This window comes from Hypomesus nipponensis, chromosome 2 (assembly GCF_054491055.1).
Source record: "Hypomesus nipponensis isolate SF chromosome 2, ASM5449105v1, whole genome shotgun sequence".
Taxonomy (NCBI): Eukaryota; Metazoa; Chordata; class Actinopteri; order Osmeriformes; family Osmeridae; genus Hypomesus; species Hypomesus nipponensis.
The window spans coordinates 14,794,446-14,805,663 of NC_140362.1; the positions used below are offsets into that span (position 1 = coordinate 14,794,446).

Here is an 11,218-nt window from a genome sequence, read left to right on the forward strand (position 1 = left end):
GTTCTGATTGGAGATTTTGTTCAAGCCTTTGCAGAAAACAAACTTGAACAAAAATTCCTGACTTACATTAAACCCTTCTCCACCAATGGAATGCAGGAAAGAAAATATGCAAATGAATGCCCTCATAATATTCGCTACGTCTTCAGAGGGCTGGGCAACTTTACAAACTCTCGACTAGGGAGGGCAAAGACCAAAGACGATACCAAGTATGTGCTTGAATTTGAGGACACACACAAGCTACTCAAAGTCCAGTGTATACTTCTGAGAATGCGATAGTATTTCACGGAGCAGGAAACCAAATACAGTGAAAATTGTCAGACAACTCTCTGAACCTTTGAGGTGCCATTGGAAGAGGAATGAAGACCTAACCAAGGTATCACTTAATCATTGGTTATGTCGTAATTTTATGTGACAGTTGTAGATCATTCAACAGGGCCCCATTGATAACAAATGTATATGCGCTTTTCCGAAAGTACATTTTAAATTTAAATTTTATTTATATACGTAGAATAAATATAGGCTACTTTGTATGTTAGTGTCATGATAGGCTATGTATAGGACGCTGATGTGACTGTAAAGCGTAATATTAATAAAGATTTTCAATCTTCGTGTTTAGCAATGTGGACTAGGTGCTTTGACAGCTCGAAACCACGCCCATTCTTCTGTCACTTTGTAAACCGTCGTTCCTTTTCCTCGTCCTCTCCGTCCCGACCTCGACAGCTGGCACTGCGTACCACCATAATCTCCTTCAACACCGCAACGGGCATTAAATGGCACTTATTCTTTCCTCTTTTAGTAACCCCATCCCTCTTTAAAAATTCCGCCTAAAAAGAGAAAACGGTCTACCCCCAATTTTGGGTTTTTATCTCACGTAAGTAACCAGTACCGCTACAGTGGCCACACTACAGTAGCTAGCTAACTGTTAGCAATAGCCTATCAACGTTAGAGCTAGCTAGTCAAACCACTAGCAATACGCACCATATGCAAGGTCGTTGTCCTATGTATATACAGTGGTAGGCTACAGTATCAAGTGTAGATGACTTGTAATTGTCGTTATTAGTCGATGTAGTTGATTTATAGTTCTAATAGATATACTCCAAAGTTTTGTTCCGCGTAATAATGTATTATGTAGCTAGCTGATAGTGTATGAAGATAGTCATTTAGCCAAATGTGGCTAGCTCGCTGCCTGATTGAAATACCTTAGCTTTAATAGCTGTGTTTTGATTGGAAAGGTTTGAGGTCTCGTTTTGAAATCCACATCATTAATAAAAAAGCTGACGAAATTGCTTGAATGGTTAACACAATAGTAATTAAACCCATTTTAGAAAAATGCTATTAAAATGGTGTATACATGGATAATGTCAAACCATTAGGTTTTAATAACAGTTTTGGGCACGTATTTTGACTTGACTTATAGTAGGATTCTCTGTTGCATTGCCATGTAACGTTTCAATTCATTAATCACCTTTAGATTTCAACCTCGTCCCTATCATTTTGTCCTCTGTGTGTGTGCAGGTTTACTATAACTACCCGGAGGGCCTAGGGGCTGCACTCTACAGGGAGCCCTTCGACTTCAACGCCGAGCCTCCTTGGGATCCCAGCTGATAGTAGGAGAGATCCAGTTCGGGACTCGTCCAGGTGAGTAGAGTTCAGCACATGCTAAGATCACAAACCACACACAACCTTGTTGTGTCTCCTGTAGGGAAGAACAGGTTGCAAGGTAGCTATGAACTAGCTAGAGCTGCTGCCTTGAAGGTGTGACGGGTTCTCCGTGGTGCTTCTGTTAACAGCTGATCAGGGCAGATAATTCCCTCAGACACCCAGTCGCCTGGTCTATTTAGCATCCCCCGACCACATTGTCTGTCCTCGGTCCGGCCAGTCCATTGCACATCTGGGCCACTGCTCAGGTCGCTGAGCCAGGCCAGCCCATTGTGTAACATTATCGAGAGCAGAGATCTGTCAGCCAAGCCCATGCTTTGGTCCCCCAGCTAATGCCATCAAAGGAACCCCTTATGGTTCACTGCCAGTGGGATTTATCCTAATTGTCGGGAGTAATTGATGGTAAAGTAAACGAACTCCCTGCCCCAGTGCGAGTGTTTTCACAGTGGCTGTGTCGACGTCCAGAGGTCCCCAGCATGTGACGGCTCGTCCTTGCTTTCGATTGGCCGACTTCGAGAGATGGCTTCTTTTTTTTCTCTCTCCTCCTCACAGCGAGTGCGTAGACCCCTGTTTCAGGAGCTCCACAGCTTCACCAGCACGCTCTGCAGAGTCAACTGCGGTGTTCTGACACTTGCGACTCGTACCTTTTTTTAAATTTTTATATAGGTTTCACTGTTTTGTAAGGAGAAGCCAAACTCTAGCGGCGTGCCAATGTTTTGCTAACAGCCGCAGGAATTTCACAACTCCTCTGCTCTTCTTTTAACAGTTAGTTGCCCTCTTCAGGCCGGTCACATTCTTTATGACTGTCGGATTTACGGACAACGGTTGAGATGAAAGGACTGGCTGATGATGCGAGCTGCTCTGTGGCCCTTCTGGACGGAGCCGTGGCGCTCGGCGACGTGGTCGAAAATCACATCTATGAACAGACTATGGTGAGGCTCTCTCTGCGAAAACCCGGCGCTGTGACAACCGCCTCTTTTGCTGACTCAGTGTAAAAACATTTTCCTCGAAAGCCCCTGGGCTGCACCCAGACTTGAAATGCGGTTAAGTCGTGTTTACGTTCATACCAAGAACATGCCCTGGGAGATCGTTGGCTAGCATGCTTACCGTCTCCTTTTGGGTGTGGGTTCAAGGTATGAGTCTAATCATATTGTCTTTCTGCCCCAGGCTGAGAAGAGTATGTTCTTTGTGGCGGACCTGGGTGTGGTGATGAGACAGCATGTTCTCTGGCAGACCCACATGACACAGATCAGGCCCTACTACACCGTAAGGTGCAACAACAGCCCGGCCGTCATCGAGCTCCTGGCCGCCATGGGAACCGGCTTCGTCTGTGCCAACAAGGTAGCTGGATGACTCGTCACTCAGAAACCACTGCTGCTACCTGTCCCCCCTCTGTCCTTCCCTCTGAACAAGCCTAGCTGGAATATTTCAATTTGGTCTTTTTTTTCTTTTTTCAAACTAAGACTACGAGTATTTACCGGAAGTGCACATTCTCACATCTTACTTTGGGTTGCCTTGTAGTGCCACGTGTTGTACACATTTACACCACAGACCCTGTTGTCAAGTAGCGCCATCTAGTGGAGGTCTCCATTTTACCAGTCTTCGGAGCCTACCTTTCCATTAAAACCCCTCTTTTGTAAGGTTAATGGGTAGCTTTTCTCTCTACTGCAATGAGCTGCATATGTACATTTGTCTGTCTTTATGAACATGGTGGTGGTGTGTTTGCAGAGTGAACTGGAACTGGTGCTAGGCTTCGGGGTTCCCTCTGAGGACGTCGTCTACAGTGGGGTCTGTAAGCAGCTCTCTCAGATCAAGTACGCAGCCAAGAACGGGATTAACCTGCTGGTGTGTGACAACGAGGCCGAGCTGCGCAAGATCGCACGCTGCCATCCCAGTGCCAAGTAGGTCCCTACCTCACCGAGGCCACGCTCACTGGCCCCACACATACACACACACACACACACACACACACACACACAGATAATACAACTGGACTACATCAGTGTAAATAATGGTTGTTTTTGCAGTTTCAGATAAGAAAGCAAGTGGTTTTAAGTGTGTGTGTGTGTGTGTCAGGCTGCTGCTCCAGGTGGCGACGGAGGCCTCCAGCCAGGCGGAGGAGCTGGGTGTGACCCCGGGCTCCAGCCTGAAGGAGTGCAGGCACCTGCTGGACAGTGCCAAGGAGCTGGGCGTGCAGGTGGTCGGGGCCAGGTGAGGGGCGGGGGGCCCGACACTGAAACAAATGTACTCATCCAATAATCATTACGTTCGAGACGTAGCGTAACAGACCCAGCGGGAGGGAGGGAGGGTGGCATCCTCTCACCAGAGTTCTCCTACCAACTGTCCCTTCCCCGTGCAGGTTCCACATCCCTGCCTCCTGTGACGACCCCGAGGTCTACAGCCATGCCATCTCGGACGCCCGCTGCGTCTTCGACATGGGGGTGAGTCGGCGAGCTAGCCGCGGCTGAGAAGAGGTGCATTGTGAATGTGTATTACTTAATGAGCAAACAGACGGCAACAATGCAACCATGTGTACTGTAGAACTACCGCACGATTCAAACTTTTATTTTTGCAACCAAAGTGGATCATATTGCTGTCTAAAGTAGGAATCCAACCTCCCTCTCTCTGTGTTTCAGGAGGATGTTGGCTTCAGTATGAAAGTGCTGGACATTGGAGGGGGGTTCAGTGGCTCAGAGGATCAACTCCAGCAGGTCAGTATGTCTCCGTTCTGCGTTACATAACGCTGAATAGATTACCTCAGAGCTGTTAGCCGCCTCACTGCTCACAGTCCACCAGGCCCATTCAACATCATAACAGCTCCCATAATGCAGTATTAGTTGTCATTCCCTTTCGATTGTGTGGAATGTAACCCAGCAATGACACTTACGTAACCCTAACCCTTCGGGGGCCTCTAGTACTGATGGACACAAGGTTGGCATCGACCACCCCGAATGTTGTCTTCACCCGCCCACGTTATGTAAAACCCTGGTGCATGATGCATCAAAACATCCCAGTCGGGTTCTGACCGCCCCAGCAGGGATGTGCTGTCGACCCGTGATCCAGGATGCAGATTGTAACCGTGACGCTGTGCCTCCACAGATCGAGAGCGCCGTCCGCCCGCTGTTGCAGCTCTACTTCCCCGCCTCCTGCGGCGTGTCCGTGGTGGCGGAGCCCGGCGCGTTCTTTGTCTCCTCGGCCTTCACCCTGGCCGTCAACATCGTCGCCAAGGAAGTGGTGTCCCGGGACCGCCGGGGCCAGTCACATGGTACATGGGCACCCTTTAGCGCCGCAGCATTCCCAGCTAACCCTGTTTTAAAACTTCACCAACATCCAGGAGCCTTAGATCCACATGACAAAGCCTTACTAGTAATCTGCTGTCAGTCACGGTTACAACTTGGAGTTAAGATGACAGAAGCTTACAATGAGTTACTATAAGTATGGGTTGTGTGACCTGGATTAAATTAACTAGGGCTTGCACAAGCTCGTACACAAACAGTATGATGCTATATGGGGCCTCCCCTTAGCACCAAAGCTGCTATTTATAGACCACTCTTATCTATCACTTCATTGAGGAGACCCAGAGGTCACTAAACACAATAGGAGACCATTAAACTCAAGTGTTCATCCCTCATTCTGCTGTTCCCCATCCGCTTTCCATCAGACGAGCCGTCTGCCGACGATGAACCCGAGTTCCTGTATTACATGAGCGACGGCGTCTACGGCTCCTTCGCCAGCAAGCTCACCGACGCCCTGATCCCGGCGCCCACTGTGCACAAGGTGGGCTTGATCTCTTCGTTAAGTGATAACATAAGTCAAACCCTGTTGGATTTCCATACCCTAATGGCTTATAACTGATCATATATATATGTTTCCTTAAAGGCAAGGGTTTGCCTTTAATTTGTCTGGGTTTACTCTTGCAGCAAGGGTACGACAGCAGGACAGCAAATGTCAGCCCACCCGAAATCCAAGTTAGGCCACTCAGTAGACTTGAACCCAAAGTCCTAACTCCACCTCCGTGTTTCCTCCGTGTGTGTCCAGGGCCCGGGGCCTGAGGAGCCTGTGTTCAGCAGCAGCCTGTGGGGGCCCTCGGGGGATGACCTGGACCAGGTGGTGGAGCAGTGTCTGCTGCCGGAGCTCAGCGTAGGGGACTGGCTCCTCTTCCCAAGGGCAGGGGCCTACGGACTGGGCCAGCCCTGCTCCAGCTCCCCTGACACGGATATACCTCCAGTCTACTATGTCATTTCCACCTGCGACTGGTACGTACTAACACAATAGGGCTTTATTGTGCAACTATGGCTCCCTTTTATAAGTGTCGGTCAGGTTTCAGCTTACAGGGTTCTGGATTTGTTCCGTAACAGGTTTGAGATGCAGGAAGCCGGCGTTACCCAGGAGATCACAGTGAAGAGCTTCTCATTGATCCCTTACTTCCTCCACTCCAGCCAATCAGAGGGTGCCCTGTCCGTCCCAGCATAGAGCGAGACTGCGTGGAGAACGCTACTTCCTCGTTTCTGATGACCTCAGCTGGTCAGCATTCCATTGGGAAGGAATAAATGTTGCGGGCTTCTTTTTTCATTTGTTAAGAAATTGAGTGTGATTTGTCGGGACCAGATTGAATTGTTGGCTCATCCACACAGTGTTGTGGGATTGTAACAGCTATTTCTCTCCAGACAAAATAATTTAATTTACTATGAAACAAAAGGTATATATTTAAGATGGACAATTCTAACCTGCCAATGGGTATCACAAACACACATTTATTTTAATTTAAATGTAATTGTAATGTATATACCGCTACAGTAGCATCATCATGCCCTGGTGCTTGCCTTGTTGATCAGCCAGGACCATCAAAAGTGAGGCCGTTTATTTAAGTGAACACACTTTTCAGAATGCTTTTAAAAACGATATTTATGTGTATTTATAGTTTTAGCAGTCGTGTCATTTTGTTTTGCAAATACGAATGGGATTTGTTTAGCACTTGCTTTCAGTCAGTATTCAAAACAGGCTTTCCTCCAGGGCTAACTCACCAGACCCTTGAACAATGGGCAGTTCTTCCCTCCCTCCCTCCCTACCTACCAACTCTGTTCACTGTTGTCCATGTAAGGTACACTCGAAATGTCCCCTTGTCCACCAGAGGAAGCAGGGAGGTGAGCTGGGAAGTCTGTCTGGTCATCTTGCCTGGGGTGGGAGGCTGAGAGCCCCTGGGGTCAGTACCCACCACCTACCAGGTGATTTTAGGGTTGTTTTTTCTTTTATCTGTATTTTTTTATCAACAGCACAGTGATGTTTAGCACCTGGAGTGAAGGCCAAGCTGCCAAACTACTGAAGTGATGCGTCAAGCAATGTGGTCGTCAGAACTGGATACACCAGCATGTTGTCCTAGATTTGTGCCATGTATCTCCTTGTCCACTCGGTTGGTGAATTATTCATTGCCTTGTATGATGCTGCATCAGGAGGTGGTAGATTGGGTGGTTGTTGCTGTGTCTCGTCAAATCAAAAGGCTTTTATTGAGAGGAAGTCCAGGAGATGGTGCAGAGGAAGTGTTTTGATGGGGAAGCATCTTTTTTTTTTCTCAGCTAGAGGAAGAGGCTTTCTGACAAGCATGACTTTACTCGCTAAATGTCAAGTTTATACCATAGTTAAATGTGTCATAATTGATTATAAATATTCAAAGAATATTACCCTAGAAAAAGGTGCACAAAGTCAGTGAATATGTCCTATATTTGTGAGGAATAGGTAATTACACAGCCTATAAATTACATGTAATTGTGCCCATACAAGATATGAAACACATGAATAAAGACTACCTTGTTGACTGGATTATGTGGTTACCAATTTTTTATTTTTTATCCTGTGAAGGTAACATTGCTTCTACAGATTAGTCATTTTCCACACAGTTTTTTCTCAAAACAATGTGCGAAGTACAGAAATAGCATGACAGACCTGGCATCTTTCTACACATGGCCTAAAAGACATTCTCATTGGGATGAGCTGTCGTTGCATAACCACATGGTGACAGCAGTTTCTCATCCTGGATAATGTGATCAGAGCCGGAAGGGGATTGGGCTCAGTGGGTTACACGGAGATAAGGCACTTATAAGGCTACGTTCAGAACCTCTACTAAATCCAACCTTCCTTACTCTCTTTGAGGAGGAATCCCTCATCATTGGGGGGCAGATAAGACACATGGGGTTGGCAGAGCTGGGTAAGGGTTCAGATATGAACTTACTGTCTGCAGAAGTCAGAAAGTGTGAGAAATGGGAAGTGCCATTGAGCACCCGTTTGCTATATTTAGAATCAACAAGCCTGTCGGACAGTTTCACTGTCAATCTCTGGCTGCTTGAGTTAGCCTGACGAGACAACTGTTATAGCTTAGCTGAGAAGGACTGACTAGTTTCACTGTTGCCTTTAACACCATAGTAGCATGTGATTACAGTGTCTCAACACTGGAACCACAAGTCCCCCACAGACACTTGCACAACCGGCTGCTGTGTCTATTTCTGTCAAAGGGTAACAGTAAGCACAATTGTAAGATAATTGTGTTCAAATACGGGTGTGAATGCGCCGCACAATGAATTACGTTTTGGCACAATGCAGTCACTTTGTTCCACAGGTGCTGTCATAACTGAGTGAGAGGAGGAGGAGACATTTTTTTATACATTTTATTTTCCCTTGTAACAAAAGACAAATTGTGCAAATGGTCTGCATAAAAAAAGAATCTGCAACTGTACAAAAAGAAATACAAATCTGTATGACCCCCCCCCCCCCCCAAAAAAAAAGAAAGAAAATACTTTGGTCAAACTCAAAAAAGATCCTTGAGTCCTTGAGAATAGCATTCTCTAAACTTCCGGTAACACAGTGTAACACAGTGTAACAATCGATTGCTTGAAAAATCCGCTGTTGTTCCCTCTTCGATGCTATGGGCCTCTATGAAAGCACAACTAAAGATATAGTTGTTCAGTGTATGCTACATAAGGTTCATGTTGGTGTGGCCCTCTGCTGGACAGACACACAAGTCACATATTACAGTATTATACACCCCATATGTATGACTGTTTACACAGGGTTGGACCCGTTTTGAGCTCCCCCCTTCAACCTGCTGTATCTCAAATCCAGGAAGCCGGTTTCTTCAGTTCTCAGGAAGTCATTCAGTGCCGCGAGAGAGCAACTATAATTTGGTGACGTCACCGTGACTGACTCCCATCGGCCAGCAGGCCAACCTCTTGGTTGCTAGGTGTCGCCGGGCATGCTTGGCCAGGTGATCGCTACGCATGAAGCGGCTGTGACACATGGGGCAGGCGAAACGTTTCTCCCCGGTGTGTGTCCGGCGGTGCCGGGAAAGTTCGTCCGACCGAGCAAAGTGCCTGTCGCAGCCCTCCCACCTACACCTGAAAGGCTTCTCACCTGAGGACACACAAGAGGAACAGCCGGCGTTATAGAACACACAATACGACAGACGCACATGAAATGTTAGTTATTCACTTGCTTTATTCATCCAGCCTGAATAGGTCCTTAAACCTGCCATTGCTTTGCAAGTATCCTAGGAGCCCAAAGATATGGAAAATCAACACTGACATATTCAAATTCCTATACTGAACTCCCGTATATTTAAATTCCCATGCATCCTCATCATAGTTTTACCTGTGTGAGTCCGCATATGTGCTTTGAGGTGGGAGCTCTTGAAGTAGGTCTTGCTGCAGTCAGAGTGTGGGCAGACATGGCTCCGCACGCGGGGATCCTTCACCAGGAGTTTGACCCTATGGACCAGTGGGACAAACCCTCCTGGCGCAGGGGCGATGGCCGCCAGCCTGGTGCCTCCTGGGGTCACCATCGCAGGGTGGACTGGGCCGGCCGGCCGGGGAACCAGGAGCATGAGGGGGCCGCTGGTCGATTGACCCTCCATAAGGAAAACGTGAGGGCACACCATGGACTGAGGGCCCGGGGACACCACTGGTTTGCGGACGACTGTGGTGGTGATAAGGGGGTTGGTAGCGGCCGGGAGAATCTGGCAGTAAACGGGCAGAGGAGAGGACCTGGCCATGGTCCCAGGGGCTGGGGATCCAGCTGTGGGCTGATAGGACTGGACAGCAGAAGCCGGTAGAATCACAGTAGGTGGAACCTGTGGGGCATCAGCCCCAGATGGCCAATCAGCAGGCGTATTGTTGGGGTTCACCATAGAGTCTTTACCCCTCCACTTATCAGGGTAGGTGTTACTGAGGCTGTTGGAGCTGGGCTGGGTCAGGCTGTGGTTTAGGGAAGCGAGAGGACAGGCGGAACGGTGCTGTGAGTCGGCTGTGTGACGGATCACGCTGGTAGCCTGGGACCGTGGAGGGGGGCCTGTCTGGGGCCGGGGCCAGGGAGGGGTCTCTGCCCCTGTGCTGGGGCACCGGCTCACTGGTGGGGCTGGGGATGGCTCCTGTGGGGTCCCTGGGCCTGGGTGGATGGCCTCATACACAGGTGGGCTGTATGGTGGGGTCATACACTAAAACAGAGACAAATCATGCACTTAGAATCGCTATTTATTTCATGATAATGTGCTGTAGATTGCTATTACAAAATATGACATGCTATTGTCACATTACAATTGGTTATGGAGATGAAAGTAAGAGTTTGAGGCAGCTATAAAGACAGTTATGTAGGTCTACTACTTACCATAGGTGACCTTCTGAGAACCTCTGCAGAGACAGAATCGTCCTCAGAGAAGTCTGAGGTGGGGGTCAGAGGGCGGAACTGGACTGGGTTAGAGGTCTTGGTCTTCCAGCGGTTCTTATTCATGAACATCAGAGCTTCCACTGCCACCATGTCCCCCACGCCCATGGGACTGTCCTGAAGGTCAGCACTGTCCTGAGGGTCCTTACTCTCACAGCAGCAGGCTCCATGAACTTCCCTGGTGATAGAAATATGCATGACAAATTCTGAAGTAAAAGAGATGTGTCTGATGTCTCTACCTGTCAGATGATGAGACCTAAAGTAAACTCGTGAAGCTCTGAAATGCCAAATAACAAAAATGCTATATCGAACAGCTCAACACACAGCTCTATTTTTTGTCAACAATTAGATGCTATGGATTGATTCCTCGAATGAGTCATGAAGCAACATGAACGATAATGTGGACTAGGAGCGGCTGCCCTCCGGCTCCGTGGCCTTTGCTCTACTTTTTCGGCCCAGATACACTAGTGTGCTGTCTAAACAAATACTCCAACTCCCCCTACTGCGTTGGTGATAGTCAGCAATCAACGGCTAAATTGTGGATTTACTACAATAGACTCGCCGAATTTGATAAAAACATTAACATAAAAAATTAATGAGATCATTAAGTCATATACCATTAAGTCATTAATGTCACTAGCTTCCCAATCCCTTTTTAGGCGTTGAGCACTTTACAAAGAGTTAAAGTTACTTACATGTTCTGTTCCAGGGTAAATGGCGTGAAAAGAAATATCAGCGTGCTCTAACGTAGGTTTTCTGTGTTCATGGACTGTTTTTGTACTTAAGTCTTGTGGTAGATATTACTGATACATTCCCCCTTCGGCTATTTCTACTTCCATTCAGACATCATTTC

At 47.7% G+C, this 11,218-nt stretch overlaps 2 protein-coding genes across 6 annotated transcripts; one reads left to right on the forward strand and one right to left on the reverse strand.

Moving 5' to 3' along the window:
• The first annotated feature begins 167 nt into the window (after positions 1–167).
• On the forward strand, positions 168–7,476 carry LOC146300954 (antizyme inhibitor 1-like). 3 transcript variants are annotated; one of them, XR_014767179.1, is made up of 13 exons: positions 681–871; positions 1,516–1,638; positions 2,426–2,591; positions 2,827–3,000; positions 3,388–3,560; positions 3,736–3,870; positions 4,019–4,100; positions 4,296–4,370; positions 4,759–4,924; positions 5,321–5,436; positions 5,698–5,915; positions 6,018–6,183; positions 6,933–7,476. XR_014767179.1 is itself a non-coding variant. In XM_084708124.1 (12 exons), exons 3-12 carry the CDS (start codon positions 2,490–2,492, stop codon positions 6,130–6,132), a joined length of 1,356 nt encoding a protein of 451 aa, XP_084564250.1. In that variant the 5' UTR covers positions 168–373; positions 1,516–1,638; positions 2,426–2,489; the 3' UTR covers positions 6,133–7,476. The 3 variants fall into 3 exon arrangements, 2 of the variants coding, with proteins under 2 accessions (XP_084564250.1, XP_084564241.1); XM_084708124.1 differs by lacking the exon at positions 681–871 and adding an exon at positions 168–373 and having other exon boundaries at positions 6,018–7,476; XM_084708115.1 differs by having other exon boundaries at positions 682–871; positions 6,018–7,476.
• Positions 7,477–8,302: 826 nt separating this feature from the next.
• Positions 8,303–11,218, reverse strand: LOC146300955 (Krueppel-like factor 10). Of its 3 annotated transcripts, XM_084708147.1 has the most exons (4): positions 11,061–11,218; positions 10,309–10,543; positions 9,298–10,138; positions 8,303–9,060 (listed from the first exon to the last, which is right to left on the reverse strand). In XM_084708147.1, coding segments are annotated over exons 1-4 (1,314 nt in total). In that variant the 5' UTR covers positions 11,063–11,218; the 3' UTR covers positions 8,303–8,824. The 3 variants fall into 3 exon arrangements, with proteins under 3 accessions (XP_084564273.1, XP_084564264.1, XP_084564282.1); XM_084708138.1 differs by lacking the exon at positions 11,061–11,218 and having other exon boundaries at positions 10,309–11,021; XM_084708156.1 differs by lacking the exons at positions 8,303–9,060; positions 11,061–11,218 and adding an exon at positions 9,127–9,196 and having other exon boundaries at positions 10,309–11,029.

Excerpts from the sequence above, each read along its gene's own strand:
- LOC146300955 (XM_084708138.1), bottom strand. The coding sequence starts at position 10,563 with ATGCATATTTCTATCACCAGGGAAGTTCATGGAGCCTGCTGCTGTGAG. Across the intron at positions 10,139-10,308 it reads TTCTCAGAAGGTCACCTATG|TGTATGACCCCACCATACAG; the intron begins GTAAGTAGTAGA and ends TCTCTGTTTTAG. Across the intron at positions 9,061-9,297 it reads ACATATGCGGACTCACACAG|GTGAGAAGCCTTTCAGGTGT; the intron begins GTAAAACTATGA and ends GTGTGTCCTCAG.
- LOC146300954 (XM_084708124.1), top strand. The coding sequence starts at position 2,490 with ATGAAAGGACTGGCTGATGATGCGAGCTGCTCTGTGGCCCTTCTGGAC. Across the intron at positions 4,371-4,758 it reads CAGAGGATCAACTCCAGCAG|ATCGAGAGCGCCGTCCGCCC; the intron begins GTCAGTATGTCT and ends GTGCCTCCACAG. Across the intron at positions 5,916-6,017 it reads GTCATTTCCACCTGCGACTG|GTTTGAGATGCAGGAAGCCG; the intron begins GTACGTACTAAC and ends GTTCCGTAACAG.